At 49.5% G+C, this 23,218-nt stretch overlaps 1 protein-coding gene across 1 annotated transcript in view; it reads right to left on the bottom strand.

Moving 5' to 3' along the window:
- The window catches only part of LOC123757283 (uncharacterized), a 255,142-nt gene that overhangs the window by 92,007 nt on the left and 139,917 nt on the right, over positions 1–23,218 (bottom strand). The window contains 1 exon segment of the mRNA XM_069323847.1: positions 6,951–7,121. Coding sequence (XP_069179948.1) covers positions 6,951–7,121 — 171 coding nt within the window.

Genomic DNA, 23,218 nt, shown 5'->3' with positions numbered 1-23,218 from the left:
TTCGCAAATAGAGTGGTAGACGGTTGGAACAAGTTAGGTAAGAAGGTTACCTACCTTGAGGTTACCTTGAGGTGCTTCCGGGGCTTAGCGTCCCCGCGGCCCGGTCGTCGACCAGGCCTCCTGGTTGCCGGATAGAGGTGGTGGAGGCCAAGATCGTCAGTAGTTTCAAAGCGTTATATGACAAAGAGTGCTGGAAAGACGGGGACACCACGAGCGTAGCTCTCATCCTGTAACTACACTTAGGTAATTACACTTAGGTAATTACCTCATAACACAAAAGAGGTGGGTTCCCTGAATGACTCTAGCATGGGTTGGACATGCACATGAGTGGGACTGGAAGGGTTGAAAAGGGAGAGTCACCGGTGTGCCAACGGTCTCATTCGTACATATATATACCTAAATAAATTCAAGTATATCAACATCTTCGCATCTAGCGCCCGGCCAAAAGACGCCAGATCGCAGAAACTCACCTGTCGAACGGAAGCACGAACGTGACACGACCCAACAGTGCCCAGAAGATCCCGGGAGCACAGCCAGGTGAAGAATCCAGAGCCAGACACGCAGGAGAGCAGGGTAGAGGCGAAGGAGGAGGCCCACACCCATTACACAGGGAAAACCTCGGCATCCTCCCCACAGCAGGAATCCAGGACACCCCCAGAACGAAGAGGCACATACCGGAGCAAGGGAGAAGAGCGAGAGGCGAAGCACCCGAGAAAAAAGGGCGCAAAACACCAGCACTGAAACACACCACCCAGACCAAAACAAACTCCATGGCGCATGCGTATGACACACTGGCCGAACGGCACAACCCGCTATGCAGGAAGGAGCCAACCAGGATTACTGCACAAGAAAAGTAGCCAGAAGAGGAAGCAGTAACGACAAAACCGGCCAACTAAGGGAAGACAAAGAGCCCAAAGGGAACCCAACCGGGCTACGAGCAGCCCAACCGGGCTACGAGCAGCCCAACCGGGTCACAAGCAGCCCAACCAGGCTACAAATAGCCCAATACGGCGACCCGGACTAGAAGCCGACAGACGTTCCAATAATACGGGAAGTAGCGACAACCTTTCTGAACCCTCGAGAACAGAGAAGCAAACACCAGTCCCGAAGGCACACAAAGGCACAGTTGCACCCGAGACCAGAAGTCACGTAGAACCCCAAGAACGGGGAAACATGACGAAGACACCATCCCAAAAAGGGGGGAGCATCCACCCACAGGACGGTACCAACCGACTTAAAGGCCAAGGAACCGAGCCCGGGGAGGGGCCGACGCCCAACAACACGTACGGTGAGTGGGGAGGAAAAACACCACTCCGTGTAACCACCCTAGAGGGGGAGAAAAACCCCACTCCGCATAACCACAAACCCTGCCTAGAGGGGGAGAAAAAACCCCCACGGGGTCCTATGGGGCTAAGGCCTCCAAGTCAGCCCCTCCCCAGCCCCGGAACCCACACGACAGGCCCCGGGGCTGAGCTGTCCCCCCAAAGCCCTGGCCGTACCAGAAAACCGGAGCAGCCACGAAAATACTAAGGAAGGGAGCCCACTGGCAGACTCTTACAACACGGCTGGAGGAACAGGCTCAAATGCCCCCGTCACTATCCCAGAAGGTAAATTCCCCGAGACTGCCAGAGTCTCAAAACCATCAAACCCCGCCCCAAACCCACAGATGGTAAGGAACCAGATGTAGGCAGGAAGGGGGGATCCAGGGGAAAGATAAGGGGGGCGTGGAAGGAACTGAAGCAACCAACCACTGGCAGACTCGCAAGACAATTGTTTGTCTTGTGAGACTGTCACCTGAGGATCACATTAAGAACATTGTGTGAGGAGCCTATGCTACGCTTTCTAACCTCAGAATTGTTTTTAAATACATGGATGGAGAAATACTAACGAAACTGTTCACGACTTTTATTAGACCAAAGCTGGAATATGCAGCGGTTGTATGGTGCCCGTATCTTAAGAAGCACATCAACAAACTGGAAAAGGTGCAACGTCATGCCACTAAGTGTCTCCCAGAACTGAAGGACAAGAGCTACGAGGAGAGGTTAGAGGCATTAACACTTTCGCCCGGGCATGACGCAGCATTGCGTCATCCGTTTACTGTCGGTAATCTCGGGGATGATGCAGCATTGCGTCATCCACTAAAATAATTGCCAAAAATCAGGTTTTTATCCAATTTTTTGGGGACTGTTTGGTAACTGTCAACAAGCCGAATGCAATCTGTGACTACAATACAAACATGAAAGGTGTTGATCACTTTGACCAAATGATCAAATATTATCACTTCATAAGGAAAACTCACAAATGGACGAAGAAAATGACCATCTATTTTGTGCAAATGGCTATCTACAATGCTTATGTGATGTACAACTTCTACACAAAAAATACTAAACTATAATACTACATATACTAAAATACTAAATACTAAACATTTGTGGGCAGGAATTGGGAGTGTAGCTGGAAGGCATCTGGGCGCTCACTCACGGTTAACGCGTGGCCCGTCTTCAACTCGTCGGCGGGTGGAGCGTGACCAGGTTTTTTATTTTATATGCTAATGGTCCTCTAGAGAATTCTATTGCGAACCCATTGATACCAAAATGAAAGACCTAGGACGAAAATTGAGGTGACCAAAGTGAAAAGAGTGAACACATTTTATCGCTTTTGCGCGCTCCTGGGTAACTCGTTCGCACTTTCTGTTTGCTGCGGGTAATTAGCTGGGCTTTTGGAGTTTATATGCATTTAGTGCTGTAGAGAATTCTATTGCAAACACAATGATACCAAATTTAATCTCATAGGACAAGAATTAAGGTGACAAAGAGAGTATACACTTTTTAGAATTAAAGCGCGCTCCCGTGAAACGCTGGGACCCAAATCGCACAGTTGAGGGGTGGCGCGTGGGGCACACCAAAGTGTTAAATATGCAAAACTATAAGATAGAAGAAAAAGAGGCGATATGATCACTACGTTCAAAATAGTAACAGGAATCGATAAAATTGAAAGGAAAGAATTCCTGAGACCGGGAACTTCAAGAACAAGAGGTCATAGATTTAAACTAACGAAACAAAGCTGCCAGAGAAATATATGAAAATTCACTTTTGTAAACAGAGTGGTAGACGGTTGGAACAAGTTAAGTGAGAGGGTAGTGGAGGCCAAAACTGTAAGTAATTTCAAAGCATTATACAACAAAAAGTGCTGGGGAGACGGGACACCACGAGCGTAGCTCTAATCCTGTAACTACACTTAGGTAATTACACTCCCAAGTGCCATCACAAACCAAAACGGGGCAGCCCCAGGGGCTCCCGGGGAGCAAACAAATGAGAGCGTTGCCACCACCAAGGCTCAAAGTGCAACGCCCCTGCTGCCCGCACCCGCTTAGTCAGCACAACTGGGTAACCGAGCCACAACGAGCAACAAAACTCGTAGGACTCCAGGTCGAAGGTGTCACTGACCCCACAGGCAGCAGATGGAGGCAAAACAGAGTCACCCTGAGACTAAGGGGTGAGAGCAACCCGCAAACTCGCTGGAAGTGAGGGGGGACCTCAGGGGTCACATCCATCGGACCCGCGCGCCCCCAGGGTCTCGAGCGTTTACTATAAGAGGACTCGAGCTCAGGTAATCCCAGGCAGGGTACTGCTAACCGGCGCTCAAAGCTACCAAACAACTTTCTAAGAGCTGAACCCTCGGGACGTGTACACTCACAGGGACCTAGCAGGGGGTACCACCAGAAAAATACTCAGAACACAAGGGACACAAGGGGCAAGAACGAAGGCAGGCCCCCCCCCCCCACCAGGTAGATAAACAAAAAGAAAAAGAAAACCCCGCAAGAGGACAGCGTACCCAAGGGGAACAGAGCCGGCCGCCATGATTGGTGGGGACAAGCTGCACAGTACCCTGCGCCCCACCAGTGCAAAACTGCCCATTACCCTAAGGCAAGCAAGGGAGACAGAACACCCGAGCACACAAAGAGCGGGCGAAAACCAAGGAAGGTGGCCCCAAGCCCCAAGGGCAGTACTTACAGGGCACCTAGGGAAGGGAACCCTAGGCGCATGCAGCTCGAATACTGGAGACTCACTCCCGGCTCACGCAGCACCTAGAAGACAGACACCACACTCTAGGTACAGTGCTGAAACAACTACTGGAGCCGAGCATATAACCGGTGCCTACAGCATCAGCCGAAGAACTGATGGGTGGATAGCCGGCGTGGGAGATGTGGGGCTCCCCCTTCCCCCTCCCGGGGAGGGGGGAGCTGCGCAGACAGCGGTGCGGCGACGTGTGACGTCATACTAGTTTGCTTGTTTTCTGTTGGAGAGTTCTATCCATTAGTTCAGCTTTTGGTAGCAATTTTCACCAGAATAGGGGTTTGTTTTGGAATGCTTACCTTTCTGGATGCTTGACCCGGTCGATGGCAGACAGAATGCTTCCAACCACACAGGGGTTTCTATAGGCCATTGCTCCCCTTGCCTCTCTGAGGGAGCCAGGTTCTGGCCGTGGACCCCGGTAGTCCCTAGAACTCCATACACATAACTGATGCCAAAGTCTGACATTAGCATATCAGCCTGGTAAAGCTCCGTGGAGCTGACAGGGCTCCCCCCAGAAAAACTGAGAATTTTTTCCAGAGAATTTATTTCCTGAGCACTGGGAGGGGGTGCCATATTTGGAAGCCGAGCAGTCGAGGGGTTAAGAAGCACATCAATAAACTTGAAAAGTCCAAAGACATGCAACTAAATGGCTCCCAAAATTCAAAGGCAAGTGCAAGGAGAGTTTAGAGGCACTAAATATAGAACATATAAGAAAAAGAGGCGATATGATCAGTATCCACTTGATTTAACGACCTCAAGTTTACTATTACGCCTGTTCTGATGACCAATTTTTAGATCGTTTACTGGCGACGCCTTATTTACAAAGTCATTGGCCGTTAAATCGGAATATGGTACAGTATTGAGTTTACAGAGTCCATTATGTTAAACTGGAGGCCAGTATTGTGTTTGTTGTGACAACCTTGCCCTTGCTAGGCCAGTGGTAACATTTTACCTTCACAGATTTTACTTCTGTTGTGCAGCATGTAGTCAGAGCTAGTCACAGTTACAACTAGTCAGAAGCAGCCATGGTCAAGTCACCGTCAGTCAGGCATTCACAGTCACACGTCAGTCAGACATTCTAAGTCAAAGGCAGTTAGGCATTCACAGTTGTGGTAGCAACCACTCAGTTTGTAAACAACATGAGTCTGATGTTGTTTACAGAACACCAACATTATGTACTCTCACAAACCCAATGTACCTTTTTGTATATAAGCCAGTCAGTCAGGGCTGTCATGTCAGTCAGTCAGGTCAGATCAGTCTGATCAGTCATTCAGATCAGCCTGGTCAGTCATTCAGGTCAGTTAGTCAAGTCAGTCAGTTCAGTCAGTCAATCAGTGCAGTCTACCTCCAAGGCCACAATATGGTAGGACAATAGCCGAGAATCTGAACCGTATTAATACCGTACGGACCATCTATATGCACCTGGAGGGGTGGGGGATATATCTGGGTGGGTCCGGCATGGGGATGGGGAGGGGGTTAGAATGTAGCTGGTTTAGGGGAGTTGAGGGGATGTGGCGTTATCTTGAGATGAGGTTATTTTGAGATGGTTTCGGGGCTTAGCGTCCCCGCGGCCCGGTCCTCAACCAGGCCTCCTTTTTGTTACACCCCCCATCCAGGAAGCAGCCCCTAGCAGCTGTCTAACTCCCAGGTACCTATTTACTACTAGGTAACAAGGGCATCAGGGTGAAAAAAAACATTTTTCCCATTTGTCTCCGCCTCCACCGGGGACCGAACCCGGAACCTCAGGACTACAAATCCAAAGCGCTGTCCACCCAGCTGTGGCATGACCACAGCCAGTTTGTGATAGCAGCCAGTCTGTGATAGTCCGCCTGCCACCCAAGCCCGCCAAAGCCCGCCCACCCGCTCGAACCCACCTGCTTGAACCCCCCCAAGCCCGAAAACCTGCCCGAACCCATCCAAGAACGCCCACCCAAGACCACCCACCTGCCTGAACCCACCCAACACTGCCTGCCCATCCAAGAACACCCACCTGCCTGAACCCACCCTAACCTGCCTGAAACAACCCAAGCGCACCCACCCTAATAATGCCCAACTGCCTGAACTCACCCAAAAATTTCCCACCCACCCAGCCAAGACTGCCCACCTGCCTGAAACAACCCAAGCCTGCCCAAAAGAACACCCACCCTCCTGAAAACCTGCCCGATCCCACCGAAGACCGCCCAATCGTCTGAACCCACACAAGACAACCTAAAGCACATCCAAAAGGCAAAACCCACCTGCCCGAATCCACCGAAGTTCACCTACCAGCCAACCCACCTACCAGCCAGTTAGCTAGCCAGCCCACCTACCAGCCAGTTAGCCAGCCAGCCCACCTACCAGCCAGTTAGCTAGCCAGCCCACCTACCAACCAGTTAGCCAGCCAGCCCACCTACCAGCCAGTTAGCCAGCCTGCCCACCCCACCATCCATCCTGTTGCTCTCCCAAATACTATATGACCAAACAGTTACCGACATTTTAAAACCTCCAAATTTAGCAGACCTTTGGATTTAACGACCTGGGTACAGCCCCATATAGGTCATTAAATTGAGTGGATACTATGTACAAAATAGTAATGAGAATCGATAAAATTGATAGGGAAGAATTTCTGAGACCTGGAACTTCAAGAACAAGAAGTCATATATTTAAACTAACTAAAGAAAGCTGCCAAAGAAATATAAGACCATTCACTTTTGCAAACAGAGTGGTAGACAGTAGGAACAAGTTAAGTGAGAAAGTGGTGGAGGCCAAAACCGTCAGTAGTTTTAAAGCATTATATGACAAAAAGTATTGGGATGATGGGACACCACGAGCGTAGCTCTCATCCTGTAACTACACTTAGAGGTAATTTCATACATATACTGTACAGTACCATACCGTTTTTTTCCGTTTCTTTTTAAATCTGTGAAATGCCAGCTTAGCTATTCTGTCCTGCACAGACTTTGGCTGTAAAATGGTAAGGGCATCAGCATCAATGTCTGATGTTGCTACCTCAGATGACTCTGTGCTGCTGTCTAGTGGAAAATTCTCAGCTGTTTCTGGTCTTATCTTGGAAAATAAAAAACAAAGTAAAATTATCAGCACATGCATGAACATAGTAGTAAATAAAATCATTATGCCATTCCTTCACAATTAAAATATACGTAGGAGTACTACAATATACATATGCTGTCACTTAAAATTATCAGAATTATAAACTAAGTATCCACTCAATTTAACGGCCTCTTTTATACCGATCTGCCGGTAATAACAACCGGTTTGGGAAACCGGTATCTGGAGCCTCATATACCGGTCTGGTGGTCGATATTACCGAAGGTCAGTATTGGGTTTGTTTTGGCATCGGCGGCCCCTCACATGGCAACAGGCCACTGACCTCGAAGGCACTGAGGGTGGGATGGGAGGCAGTGATTGATGGAGGGAGGCACTGAGGGAGAGAGGCAGGGAGAGTGTTGTTGTTGTTGTTGTTGGTGGTGTGTGGGAGGGAGAGTGTTGTTGGTGGTGGTGGTGTGGGAGGGAGAGTGTTGGTGGTGGTGGTGGTGTGGGAGGGAGAGTGTTGTTGGTGGTGGTGGTGTGGGAGGGAGAGTGTTGGTGGTGGTTGTGAGGGAGACAGTGATTGATGGAGGGAGGCATTGAGGGAGAGAGGCAGGGAGAGTGTTGTTGGTGGTGGTGGAAGAGGGAGGCGGAGGGGGGAAGGCTTGCTGACCACGTGATGGTTGCCAAACCTCTCACCCATACTGTATTAAAATTTCAATCTTAGTTGTAAAATATTTATGCCAAAATATGTTAATTTTTGTATATTACTATACATAATTAATCATTAACATGTTTTATAGTTTCCTTCTTATTTATTAAACAAATATAGTTTTATTTATGAATTATACACAGTTGGCATCTGTGAGCAGGAGCTGACAGATGTCCGTATCTACCCCTAGCCCCGACCCCGTTAGTAGCTCCCTCCTCCATAGCCTGCTGTTCTCATGTTATGAGGGAGGAATGGAATGTTGTTATTGTTTTAGATTCAGCTACTCAGAACAAAAGTTCCAAGTAGCACGGGCTATGGTGAGCCCGTGGTGGACTTACCTGAAACAGGAGCGGGACAGTAACTGAAAAAAAATCCGAGGGCTGGAAGACATTGAGGGAGGGATGGGAGGCAGTGATGGAGGGAGGCATTGAGGGGGGAGAGGCAGTGATGGAGGGAGGCATTGAGGGGGGAGAGGCAGTGATGGAGGGAGGCATTGAGGGGGGAGAGGCAGTGATGGAGGGAGGCATTGAGGGGGGAGAGGCAGTGATGGAGGGAGGCATTGAGGGGGGAGAGGCAGTGATGGAGGGAGGCATTGAGGGAGGGAGAGGCAGTGATGGAGGGAGGCATTGAGGGGGGAGAGGCAGTGATGGAGGGAGGGAGAGGCAGTGATGGAGGGAGGCATTGAGGGAGGGAGAGGCAGTGATGGAGGGAGGCATTGAGGGAGGGAGAGGCAGTGATGGAGGGAGGCATTGAGGGAGGGAGAGGCAGTGATGGAGGGAGGCATTGAGGGGGAGAAGCAGGGAGGGATAGAAACAGTGAGGGAGGGAGAGTGGTGGTGGTGAGAGAAGAGTGGGGGTGAGGGAAGAGTGGGGGGTGAGGGGAGAGTGGGGGTGAGGGAAGAGTGGGGGGTGAGGGGAGAGTGGGGGTGAGGGAAGAGTCGGGGTGAGGGAAGAGTGGGGTGAGGGAAGAGTGGGGGTGAGGGAAGAGTGGGGGTGAGGGAAGAGTGGGGGGTGAGGGAAGAGTGGGGGGTGAGGGAAGAGTGGGGGTGAGGGAAGAGTGGGGGGTGAGGGAAGAGTGGGGGGTGAGGGAAGAGTGGGGGTGAGGGAAGAGTGGGGGGTGAGGGAAGAGTGGGGGGTGAGGGAAGAGTGGGGGTGAGGGAAGAGTGGGGGTGAGGGAAGAGTGGGGGGTGAGGGAAGAGTGGGGGGTGAGGGAAGAGTGGGGGGTGAGGGAAGAGTGGGGGTGAGGGAAGAGTGGGGGGGTGAGGGAAGAGCGGGGGGTGATGGAAGAGTGCGGGTGAGGGAAGAGTGGGGGGTGAGGGAAGAGTGGGGGGTGAGGGAAGAGTGGGGGTGAGGGAAGAGTGGGGGTGAGGGAAGAGTGGGGGGTGAGGGAAGAGTGGGGGGTGAGGGAAGAGTGGGGGGTGAGGGAAGAGTGGGGGTGAGGGAAGAGTGGGGGTGAGGGAAGAGTGGGGGGTGAGGGAAGAGTGGGGGGTGAGGGAAGAGTGGGGGGTGAGGGAAGAGTGGGGGGTGAGGGAAGAGTGGGGGGTGAGGGAAGAGTGGGGGTGAGGGAAGAGTGGGGGGTGAGGGAAGAGTGGGGGTGAGGGAAGAGTGGGGGGTGAGGGAAGAGTGAGGGGTGAGGGAAGAGTGGGGATGAGGGAAGAGTGGGGGTGAGGGAAGAGTGGGGGTGAGGGAAGAGTGGGGGTGAGGGAGGGAGGTGTTTGGTTAATATGGTTCACTTGTTGTGTGATTCACTTATCCAATTGTGTGATCCAACTTGTCATATGAAGGAATTATTAATTGTAACCTGGAATTTACCAAGAATGGACACTAACACAGGAACTAACTTGGAACGCAATTACACAATGAACTTTATTTCATTTTAGTTATATTAAATATATCTTACCTGAATGTTATTCAAAATATTACTGATACTTCAACATCTTCGGAAATACCGGAGCCCCAGAAATAACGACCTGGGTACAGCCCCATATTGACCGTTAAATCGAGTGGATACTGTATTATTTATATAATTCCACAATAAATCGAAATTGAACATTCACTCTAATCTCCTAATCCTCCTCCTTATGAAACTTTTTGTTAAATATTCAGTAATTTTCAGATGGTTCCTTACATTTTCTACACTTATCATTATGCTGTAACTTTTGGCCTGTGCCTGTTTATACTAGACAATGCCTTGGTGCCTGGAAAAATCCAGTGTTGAATGTAATGAAGCACTTCTTTCTGGAGAAGCCCCAGTGGCTCCCTGAAGCTATCTTGCTGAGATTGCTACATACTAAGGATCTAGGGGGTTGATATCACACCTATCCTAACTTGTTATCTTAAGAGCTTGAGGTTATCTTGAGATGATTTCGGGGCTTTAGTGTCCCCGCGGTCCGGTCCTCGACCAGGCCTCCACCCCCAGGAAGCAGCCTGTGACAGCTGACTAACACCCAGGTACCTATTTTACTGCTAGGTAACAGGGGCATAGGGTGAAAGAAACTCTGCCCATTGTTTCTCACCGGCACCTGGGATCGAACCCGGGACCACAGGATTACAAGTCCAGTGTGCTGTCCGCTTGGCCGACCGGCTCCCCCTCCTATCCCCAGAAGCCCACATCAAAAGGATATTATCAGCAGCATATGCTAGATTGGTCAACATAAGAACTGCCTTTAGAAACTTGTGTAAGGAATAATTCAGAACCTTGTATACCACCTATGTAAGACCAATCCTGGAGTATGTAGCTTCAACCTGGAGTCCATACCTAGTTAAACACAAGGCCAAGTTAGAGAAAATTCAGAGGTATGCTACCACACTAGTCCCAGAACTAAGAGGTATGAGCAACGAGGAAAGGCTACAGGAGCTAAACCTCACGTCCCTGAAAGACAGAGGAGTAAGGGGAGACATGATCATCACCTACAAAATTCTCAGAAGAATTGACAGGGTGGACAAAGGTAAATTATTTAGCATGAGTGGAACATGAACAAGGGGACACAGGAGGAAACTTAGTTCCCAAATGAGCCCACAGAGACATTTGAAAAAAAAATTCAGTGTCAGGGTAGTTAACAAATGGAATGCATTAGGCAGTGATGAGGTGGAGGCAGACTATACACAGTTTCAAATTTAGATTTGATAGAGCCCAATAGGCTCAAGAATCTGTACACCATAGAAATCCATAGACATAGAAATTTAATGTACTATAAAATCCATAGACTGGGCGGCATATGGAGCTGGAGCAGAGGACTTTTGGACCTGTAGATTCATAAACCTCATCCTGGAAACACTCGTGTATCAACACGTTAAACAAGCTATAAGGATGAGGGAAGGGGATGTTCCCTCCATACTGGATTTGATATTTACCAGGAAAGATGAAGAGATATTTAACATTCAGTACTTTCCTTCCTTGGGTAAAAGTGATCCATGTCTTTTTGGGAATATAGTATACAATGCATTACAATCAGGAAGCAAATGAGGTTGAGGCAGTTGAAAAACCTGATTTTAGGAGAGGACATTATTAGGAATTTAGAAATTTCTTTAAGGAATTTGACTGGAAAGACTTGCTATTAGCCAAGGAAGTAAATGAGATTTACAGTATGTCAAGTTTTGTGACATATATGATAAAAACACAACAAAATTTATACCAAAGCAGAGATGCAGAACTAGGAAACAGGATTGGTTCAACAGAAATTGCTAGAGGGCCAGAGACCAAAAGACACAATAATGGAATAAATATAGGAATAGGCCAAACCCCCCAAACATCCAGTGATACAAAGATGCGAGAAACAATTACACAGCAGCGAGGAGAGAGACAGAAATTTTGAGAAAGGTATAGTGGACAAATGTAAAACAAAACCAGGCCTATTCTATAGATTCATCAACAACAAATTAAAAATAAAGGATAATATTCAGTGATTGAAAATGGGAAACAGATTCCCAGAAAATGAAAAGGAAATATGTGATACCTGCTTGATACCTGCTTGATAGGGTTCCGGGAGTTCTTGTACTCCCCAAGCCTGGCCCGAGACCACGCTTGACTTGTGACAGCTTGGTCCAACAGGCTGTTGATTGTAGCAGCCCGCAGGCCCACATATCTACATCAGCCCGGTTGGTCCAGCACTTCTTGAAGAAAACTATCTAGTTTTATCTTGAAGATGTCCACGGTTGTTCCGGCAATATTTCTTATGCTCGCTGGGAGGATGTTGAACAACCATGGACCTCTGATGTTTATACAGTGTTCTCTGATTGTGCCTATAGCACCCTTGATCTTCACTGGATCTGTTCTGCATTTTCTTCAATATCGTTCACTCCAGTATGTTATTTTTCTGTGTAGATTTGGGACCTGTACCTCCAGTATTTTCCACGTGTACATTATTTGATATCTCCTTCATCTCCTTTCTAGTAAGTGCATTTGGAGAAATTAGAGACGATCCCAATAATTTAGGTGCTTTATTGCGTCTATGTATGCCACATATGTTTTCTGAATTCCCTCTATTTCAGCAACTTCCCCTGCTCTGAAGGAGGAATTGAGTACTGAGCAATACTCAAGATAGGACAGTACATAAGTGATTTGAATAGTACAACCATTGTGATGAGATTCCTGGATTTAAACGTTCTCATAATCCATCCTATCTATTTTCTGGCTAACGCAATATTTGCTTGGTTATGTTCCTTAACCCTTAAAGTGCGCATCACTTCATATGAAGTGTAAATCGTTTTACCAGTCAACTGCGCTTCACTTCATATGAAGTGTATGGGTACCGCGTACGATTTGAATGGCCCGCGGTGTAGCTGGGGGTCCCATACGCTGCCCAGGGGTTCTAGTAAACAGCGGCCATTTTGAAAAAAAATCCAGCTCACGCTCCGATGGCATGGGAGGCCTCAGTTTAGCGAGAGTCACCATGGCGAGCGCACGGTCAAACGCCTCACGAGCACGCATCACTCAGTCCCTCACCCCAGAGCAAATAGCCCACGAATTATTCTCTGAAGGTGAAGAAAGTGTGTTTGACGATTCAGACAACGATGAGGATTATACACAGTTGTCGGGAGATAGTAGCAGCAGCAGTGAAAGTGAGAATGACCGCCATGCCATGGCGAGGCCTATACGCTCTCCCATGCCTCCTCGCCCATTTTCTACCCCAATTCTACCACGACCTCACAGTTCCTGTGGATATTTTCTGTTTGAGGGTGACGAGTCAGAGGGAGGTGACTCCTTTTCTGGGTTTAGTGACTCAGATCAAAGTTTTATTGAACCTGTGGCTGGTACCAGTGGTGTAACTGGGCGAGAAATTGTCGCGTCAGCAGCATCTCGCCCAGCCAAGCGCCACCGCATGGCACCACATGAGGCACCAAGACCCTCGTGTTCACGTGCACCCACCTCACGTGCACGTAGCCGCCGTGCTTCTCGCAGACGGTATTCAGCTCCTGGTCGCCGGTATGCATCGCTTCCTCGCCGTCTTTCCTCTGCATCTCGCAGGACGCCTGGTGTACTTGAGTGGAGTGATGGTGACGATTTTATTCCTAATATTCCTCACTTTGACGATAAAGATGTAGGGATTACAAACCTTTTCCCTAATCAAGGTGAGGACATGGCTGAGATGGAATATTTTACAGCATTCTATGATGAACCACTCATGGAATACATTGTACACCAAACGAACCTGCATGCTGCTTACCTGATTGAGAGGGAAATCACAGAATTTTCACGACTTCCTCGTTGGAAAAATACCACAGTGGCGGAAATGTATGTGTTTTTGGCACTCTGTTTGTTGATGAAGCACTGTCACAAACATGCAATAAATGACTATTGGAGCAAGGACAAGACAATACCAACACCTTTATTCGGGAAATATATGTCACGAGACAGGTTTCAGATACTCCTCAGGTGTCTACATTTTGGAAGTGTTCAGGACCGAACACCTGATGATAGACTGTGGCGAGTGAGGCACTACATGAACGATGTTATTGGAAAATTCAGAGATTTTTACGTACCAGCACAGAAGCTGGTGGTTGATGAATCTCTCATACTTTTCAAGGGACGTGTTCCATTCAAACAGTACATTCCCTCAAAACGAAACCGATTTGGCCTGAAATTTTTGGTTCTTTGTGATTGTGAGACAGGATACGTGTTACACATGATTCTGTACTCGGCTAGTGATGTAGACATTCCCGGTAACGACGAACATGGATTCTCGGGGAGTGTAGTGAAGACCATCATGGCTCCGTGGATGAACAAGGGACACATTTTATACACAGATAATTACTATACAAGTCCCTTGCTAGCTCGGTTCTTGCTAGAAAATAGAACTGGATTGGTTGGTACAGTAAAGCCACAACGAAGGGAAATGCCTGTGTTTGACAACGACATTGCAGTTGGTGAGTGTCAGAGAAGGAAAAGTGATAACATTCTGTCAGTTCGGTGGAAAGACAAAAGAGAGGTGAACTTGTTGACAACAATTCATGATGGAACAATGGTGAACAGTGGGAAAGTGAGCCATAAAACAAACGCACCACTATTAGGTGGACGAAAAAAGTGTTCTTCCATCTTGTGGACATGAGCATGCTGAACTGTTTCAACATGTACCTTGTGAGAACTGGATGTAAGCCCACTTTCCGTGACTTTGTATTTGATGCTGCAATACAGTTATTATGAAAGTTTGCAAAAGATGTCCCAGGTATTCAGCGGCCCATCATAAACCCACTGTTGCAGCATGCTGGTACTCCACGCCTCGCTCACACTGAAGGCTTCCTAGCACACAAACTTAAGTATTTGCCACCTGGTGTGAAGCGTGCAATAGCCCAACGTGATTGCTTGGTGTGTAAAACAACGACACGTAGAGACAAGAAACGGAAGCTTGTGCAAACATGGTGTGAAACGTGTGGTATCCCATTATGTGCTGTCGACTGCTTCAATGACTACCACAGTCTAGAAATCTTCTAAGTGTGCTTCAAAGTGTGTATAGCATGTGCGAGTGTGTAAATATGTAAACATATAAGCAGAACATATAATATAATAGACTGTAATGACATATTATATTGCCGTAATTGAAAACATTTGTGTGCGCCTGTGTATACTCAAATATGCAACAATTATTGATACAAAATATGTTCAAACAGTATTTGAAACACAATTAGTGAAAAAAAATTAGATAAAATGCGCTTAGACATTGTAAATAAATAGCGCGAAAATATATTTGTGGCAACTCTGGCTGTTTGAGGACCGCGCGCAACATCTCCCGGGCGTGTACTGCATGAGCGACCATGCAGATTGTGACGTCATCGCAGAGCTTCTCGGCTCTATTGCAACAAAAGTAAGTACAATAGAATTTTTTTTTTATTTTTCCCGTGATCAGTGAACAGAACTTAACAGATTAGCAAAAAAAAAAAATTTTTTTTTTTTTCAAAATGACATGCGCCTGTGTGGATAGCAGGATATTAGACCCCGAGCATGTTAAGGGTTAAACATTAGGTTGTCAGACCTAATTTTCAAAGACCAAAGGATTCCCAAATCCTTTACATGCTGCTTTCCTACTACAGGCAAATTTGACTGTGTTTTGTACCCTGCATTATGCCAGGGTACCCCCAAAGCTACTCTGAGCTATTTGGGCTTTGACACACACAGGCACATTAAAAAAATTAAAAAATTATTTTGTCTTATAAAAGTGTTCATTTGTGTTCCCTGATCATGGGGAAAAAAAAAAAAAAACAGCGTTGAATGTAATGAAACGCCATTTTCTGGGTGAGTCCCGGAGGCTCCCCGGAGCTATCCAGGCTGAATGGATATGTTTAACTTTCTGGCATCAGTCAAAGTGCTAGGAGTTCTTGCATACCGGGGACCATGAGCCAGAACCTGGCCCCCTCAGAGAGGCACGAGGAGCAATGGCCTATAGAAACCCCCTTGTGGTTGGGAGCATTCTGTCTGCCATCGACTGGGATAGGCACCCAGAAAGGTAGGCGCCCCAAAACAAACCCCTATTCTGGTTTGCTACCGAAAGCCAAACGAGTGGACAGAACTCCCCAAACAAAATTATCTAACTAGCATGACGTCATCACGTCGCTGCGCCACCGTCTGCGCAACTGCGTGGAAGGGGGAGCCTCAGACCCTCCACGCTGGCGATCCAACTGGCAGTTCTTAGGCTGGATGTCAAAATACGTGAAACACGCTGCCGATCGGAGGGAGGGAGGATGCCGGGAAGCCTCCGGGACTCACCTAGAAAATGGCGTTTCATTACATTCAACGTTGGTTTTCTGAGTTACCTCACCACAGATAAGGAAAACAGGGAAGGAACCGCGAGGCGGATGCTACGCGCCCTAACCTAAAAACCAAGACCAAAACGAGAAGAAATAGACCACCCAGGCCAACGACCAGGACGGCACCAGAACTCAAGAGCAGACCAGAGAGGAACAACGCCCAGGACAGCAAGTGAAACGGAGCACAAGGAACTGCAACACTGAACACAAGCAGGAGCGGCTCCGCCAGCACCACCCAATACGAGGTGACAGTACACGAGCCCAGACGACGGACCTGGAACAACCCCGAAGGGAAGACAAGCCAACCCTATCAAAGACCGAAGGACCCGTCGCAGTGATACGAAAACCGGAAGGTCCGCCAGGAAAACCACACACCGCCCCCGAGACGAAACATGCAGGTGGGAGACCAATAAGGAACCCACCAGTGCCGACATAAACGAGGAGAAACCAGCACCACGAACGAAAGCGCAAAATGCGAATCGAAAAACTGCAACCCTGCAACCCAAAGGAGCAAGATAACCAGCTCCAACAAGGAAGAAAGACGCACGCGGCCCAGAAGCATCCAAGAGGAGAACTACCTAGGACGTGAACCGCAGGAAAGCAAACATACCCGGTCCGGAAAAGGAACCAGAAAGGCAGGAGCGGCAGACCAAAAGTCCACAACCCCCCCCCCCCCCAACAGACATCGCAACACCAAAGTCTGCAGAAAACCACACAGAAAATCGCAGGAACTCGGTACCAAAACGGAACACCGGAGAAGTCCAAAAGCAGGGAACTTAACATGGACAGAGGCCCACCTGAGCCCCAAACAACAGGATAGGCCAGAAGCACTGACCCAGATACACAAATAGGTGGAGCATGTGAGGAGGAAAAACGGAAATAGGTAAGGAACACCCCGAATACGGCCCAAGGTGCAGCCGAGAAGTAAGGAACACGACCAACCACAAAATGTGTAGAGGAGGGCGTACATACCTTATGGACCTCATGAACAGCAGGGTGCAATCAGGCACCGAAGTTAGGCAAGGAATGAGTGTCCCGAGAGGGAAACTACCCAGGTGTCGACAACGAAACCAAAAGCGCCGAATTGCGGGGCAGAGCCCCACAGGACAACAAAGAACAAAAGACAGAGACAAAAGTCACTAAAGACCCACACAAAGTGACCAAACAACACACCACACCAAACACCCCTCTTAGGAGCCATCGACTCAATCCCGCCAAGCGGGGAAGAGTAAACAAGGATGGAGCAGTGAACAAGGGTGGTGGAGTGAGCAGATTATCCTAATAAGATACTCGCTCCAAACACATTACCCTAACGAGAGAAGCAAAGCTCCATGGAGGACCAATAATGGAACTCAAACTGTTCCAAACTTCCAGTTAATATGCCTGCCAATTTTTGGAGAATGGCGAGGTATCGCCCGAGCACAGAAGCAGCAGAGTAGCGAATAATAACTAGTCAACCTGCAAGTGTGGTCTAGAACAGACACTTGCGAGAAACCGTACCAACTCCCAGTGCTCTAAACTCGCACCATTGCCCGCCAAAATAACACCCACATACCACTGTATACGCAACAAAACATATGTAGCCTCTGAGTGGTTGTGTTTATTGTCACCAATCATCATGAAACAATAGAACTGGGACAGAGGCACACGCCACCCTTGCAGCACATTTTGTACACGAAATAATGGGCATAAAAGGGAGAAGTGTAGAATCAGGAAAGACCTGAGGAATGACCGGCACGGTAACAGGTTCGGTGATTCGCAGAAGCAATTACCGCGTAACGTGGTGGTGGGGCCCCACGATTTGTGCAAACGTGGGATGGACATGTATATGATCAAGAATGGGTGGGAAGAAATGGGAGCTGCCTCGTACGGGCCAATAGACCCTCTGCAGTTCCTCTGGTCTTATGTCCGTATGGTCGTATGTACAAGGGGACACAGGAGGAAGCCGAGTATCCAAAGGAGCCACAGACACGAAAAAGAACCTGATCAATGTCAGAGGGGAAAGGAAGCGGAAAGCACTAAGAAGCTATGTGGTGGAGGCAGACTCCACCCACAGGAGCAAACGTAGAGAAGACAGAGCCCAGGAGGCTCAGGAAACTGCACAACTGTCAACTGACAGGAGAGGCGGGGCCCCAAGAGCCAGAGCTCAACCCCCACAAGCACAACTAGGCAAGCACCCCACCAAAAACGAGAACCAGCACTAGGCTGACAGAAGCGCCAGACATGACAGCCTCACCTGCAGAGCAGACACACGACCGTGCTACAACACAGGCGATCCAGGTAACATACCAGGAGAGCGCTAATGGTGTGCCCGAAAGCCAAGCATATTCGAGGCAGTAGGCATGGTATGTACCGTTACCTGAATAAAATTCGGAAGTCGAAGGAGAAATACATCCAGAGGCGCGCACCCTGCAGAAGACAGAGCAGGACAGAGTGAGAGGAAGCGGCACCATGCCGAGCCATCCCACACCTGGAGGCAGAGGAAGAACGAAGTGACACCCCCAGATATAAATCCAGAACACGCTCAGCATCCAGAGGGCTACGACCGGAGGGAGAAAACAGGCAAGAGGCCGTAGAAAAACCACGAGAAACGACGCGAACACACGAGCATACCGCCCATAAACAAAACGCACACTGCGGCCACAGCACACAAAGTACGAACGCACCACCCGTCCACCGGGAGGCGTGGCTCGTACACCAGGCGGACACATATCGTACACACGACGTACAGATACAATGTAACACACATGGTACAAACACCAGGAAGGCGTGCGTAACGAAGACGAAAAATGCCAAAAATGTAAGTAGAGACGACGCAAAACAAAACAAGGCGAAAATGAAGCAAAAGAAAACAGATGACGGAAGATAACCAACGAGGCCGACAAAAGACCAGAGGAAAACCTCATCGAAAATCAACAGACGTTCTAATAATATTGGAAGGTACGAAGAGACTCGCGAACCAATGAGAACCACGACAAGCACCCCTGACCAAGGAACATGCAGGGACAACAATACGAAGTGGTTTAGGCATTGTATGTACTAGGCAATACATAAATCCATCAACGCGTGTTTCACACCTTGTATGAATGTACCTTACCTGAATAAACATTCAATTTTTTTTTTTCCCCCGAACAGTATCGCAACGTAAGAGCGAAAAAGGTAAGGAAAAGGGGGCGAAACACACCCCCAGGAACGACGGGACTGACGAACCCGAAGGAACATGGAACTGAACCCAGGGAGGGGTACACTCGAAAACAACAGGAACACAAAGAGGGAAGGAACAACCCCACTCTGAGGAACTGCCAGCCCCCACACCAAAGGTACAAAGATCCAAGAGGGGCAAACCGGGCCGAGGCCCCTCAGGCAACCCCTCCCTAACCCCAGGAACCTCGACGACATGACCCGGGGCCGAGCCGCATCCCCCCAAAGCCCCAGCTTTACAAGGAAAAGCCAGGGCAGCCGTGCAAACACTAAGGAAGGGAGCCCACTGGTCAGACCCATACGGCTCGGCTGGAGGAACTGACTCGAATGCCTCCGCCGCCACCCCAGAAGAGGAAAACCCCAGAGACCAACCGAGTCTCAACCCAACCAGAACCTGCCCCAACCCCGAAACCCTCCTATGGTTCGGAGCAGGAAGCAAGGGAGGAAGTGTGTAGAACAGAAGGGGAAGGACAAGGAGCGGAAGGAGCCAGAGCCGAAGCGACCCCCACCCGCAAGTCCGGACCCTAACCACCAAAACGGGGCAGCCTCGGGGCATCTGGAGCCACAAACAACCAAGAGCATCGCAGCAAGCTACAACCAGCATGTAACGCCGCAGCCGCCTGCATCCGATTATCATGACCAGTGGCCTAGGTGAAAGGGAGCACGTACCGACAACACTCATCGTATGACTCTGGGTCACAAGAACAATAACCCAACAGGCAGCATGGCGGAGGCACAACCGGTGAGTGTCACCCTGAGACAAGAGGACAGATCAACCGTCAAACTCGCAGGACGCGAGGGGGAATCCGGGGACACACCTATAGGACCACGGAGCCCCCGTGGGGTTTTCCAGGGCCCTTAACTGTTGGTACACGCTAAGGGAAGCCCAGGCAGGGTACCATGAACCGGCACCCAATGCTACCAACAAACTGCTAAAGCTGAACCCCAGGGACGTGTCCACCCACGGGGGCCAAGCGGGGAGTACCACCAACAGAAGGAATCTAAAGAAATCACCTAGAACAGGAATGGGGGACCATAAAGGCAGACCCCCCCCCCCACCAGGTAAAAACAAAAACAAAAGAAAAACCCTGCAAGAGGACAATGTACCCAGGCGGAACAGAGCCGGCCGCTGTTATGGTGAAAACTAGCTGTGCAGTACCCCGCGCCCCTACCAGTGACGAAAACTACCACCTACCCAGAGACAACCAGGGCAACAAACCCCCAGCCGACTCCAAGGGCGGCCCAGTACCGAGCAGTAAAGGACACAGCAGAGGTAGAACCCAAGGTGACTTGTGGAAGGTGGCCCCAAGCCCCCAAAGGCAGTACTTACAGGGCACCTAGGGAAGATAGCCCTAGATGCATGCAGCCCGAGTACCATGGAATCTCACCAGTAGAGACAGTCCACACCACAAGGCACAGAAACTGAAACAAAAACCGGAGCCAGAGGCACTCGACCAGCCAGTAATTCCATCAGCCAAGAACTGCCAGTTGGATCGCTGGCGTGGAGGGTCTGGGGCTCCCCCTTCCCCCTCCCAGGGAGGGGGGGTTGCGCAGACGGTGGCGCAGCGACGTGATGACGTCATGCTAGTTAGATAATTTTGTTTGGGGAGTTCTGTCCACTCTTCGGCTTTCGGTAGCAATATTTTTACCAGAATAGGGGTTTGTTTTGGGGCGCCTACCTTTCTGGGTGCCTATCCCGGTCGATGGCAGACACAGAATGCTCCCAACCACAAGGGGGTTTCTATAGGCCATTGCTCCTCGTGCCTCACTGAGGGGGGCCAGGTTCTGGCTCGTGGTCCCCGGTAGGCAAGAACTCCCAGCACTTTGACTGATGCCAGAAAGTTATACATATCCATTCAGCCTGGATAGCTCCGGGGAGCCGACAGGGTTCCCCCCAGAAAAAACTCGTGAGTGGCATATTTTGGCTACAATAGGGCGGGGGGAAGTCTGGCAAAAAGCCAGCGTTGAATGTAATGAAACGCCATTTTCTGGGTGAGACCTGGAGGCTCCTTGGAGCTATCCAGGCTGATATTGCTAATGTCAGACTTTGGCCAGGCACCCAGAAATGTAAGCATCCCAAAACCAACCCCTATTTTGGTTAAGAATTTGCTACTGAGAGAAACTAGTGGACAGAACCCCCAAAATAAAAACGAGCTAACGAGCATGACGTCACCACGTCGCCGCCGTCTGCACAACTCCCCCCTCCCTGGGAGGGGAGGAAGAGGGAGCCCCCAGACCCCTTGCGCCGGCAACCCAAGACCTCAGTTCTGAGGCTGGATATCAAAACACGTGTAAAAAACGGCGACCAGAGGGAGGAAGGGTTGCCAGGGAGACTCCGGGTCTCACCCAGAAAATGGCGTTTCTTTACATTCAACGCTGGTTTTCTGTTGAGAGCCCCGTTGGTTCCCTGGAGCTACCTACCCAAAGATGAAACATGAGGGACCTATCCCAGGAGGCGGATGTCACCCACCCCGCAATGCGAAGCGGAGACAAAAGACTGCAACCGCATACCCAAGGTCACACAGGCCCGACAAGGTCAAGGATCATCAACGAATGAACGCATAGCCCACAGATGATTGTTGCGGGCACGGGGATAGACAACAGGCTGGCTGGACCAAACCACCCCGTGGATGACCCAAGAGAACCTCACCTTAGAACAGGGAATAAGGGAAATCAGAACAACCCAAAGCGTGGCCGCGGTCACGGCAGCCGCAGCACGCAAAGAACGGCATAGTGCCGCCACGAACACAACACATGATGCACCCCCTAGCCAGACCAAGCAAGCATCAATAACCCAAGGACCCCTTCAGAATGCAGTCGTGTCAGTCTTCACCAAAAAAGAAGGAGACGGCTGCAAGTTTACAAACCTAACACGAGGACCAAAAAGAGCCGAAACAACGGAGCCGGAGGAGAGCATGAAGCACCCCGACCCGACCCCCAGAAGCCAACGCCAACAAGAAAAGAGCCTCAGAAAACAATCCAGAACCGAAGGGGCCACAACAAACTGAGGAGAAGAGAAGAGAGCAACCAACCAAGAACCAGGATGGGGCAAGCGGCGCCAGCGGACACAAAACAAGAAGCACCCCCAGCTGAGGGTTTGCATGCAGGGGTATTCGCTGGAACAGGGAACCAGGGAAACCGAAACAACCTTGAGCCCGTCCCCTGGTACTGAAGTAGTAGCCCGCAGGTAGCGACGTAAAGCCGCCACCAGACACAAAACAAGATGCACCCCCGGCTGATCCAAGCATCAACAACCCACGGATCCCTCTGGAAGCAAGCCATCTCATTCTTTGCCACAAAAACAGGAGAGGACTGCAAACGAACAAAATAACCCCCAGGAACAAAGGAAGAGAACCCCCTTGTGCCAGAGAAGAGCATGAAGCTCTCCAACCCGATCCCCAGAAGCCAAAGCCAATAAAAACAAGGCATGCAGAAAACAATCCCGAACCGAAGGGGGGCAACAACAAACTGAGAGCAGGAAACAAATGAGTGCACCCGGTCCAAAGACCAAGATGGCTTAAGCAGTGCATGAGCAAGCCAGAGGTGAAAAAGTGCACGAGAGAGCTTGTGGAATGGAGCAGAAGTGACATCAACCCCGAACACAAGCTGGAGCGGTTCCGCCAATGCCGCACGATAAGAAGCGACAGTACTGTATTCAGCACGAGATGCCAGTCCCAAAAAAGCCATGGAAGGACAAAACCACCCACACAGACACTGACAAAATCCTCCAAATGGAAAGGAAATAGCGGAAAGACCGCTAGGAGACTACATACTGTTGCTAAGATGAGGACCACAAGTGGGACCATCAGAGAAGCTACTTGATCACCATATAAGTGGCAATACATGCAAGTCAGAAAAAACAGACACAAAGAGTGGATGAGTAAGTCGAACCATCAAGGTACCTCACTGGCTCGACCTGCTGAAAGAGGCGGAGCTGAAGAAAGACTTCTAGTCGGACACTG

The sequence above is a fragment of the Procambarus clarkii genome, chromosome 13 (genome assembly GCF_040958095.1).
Source record: "Procambarus clarkii isolate CNS0578487 chromosome 13, FALCON_Pclarkii_2.0, whole genome shotgun sequence".
Taxonomy (NCBI): Eukaryota; Metazoa; Arthropoda; class Malacostraca; order Decapoda; family Cambaridae; genus Procambarus; species Procambarus clarkii.
The sequence above is the reverse complement of the archived record's forward strand: the minus strand, read 5'-3'. Positions and strand labels throughout refer to the sequence as shown.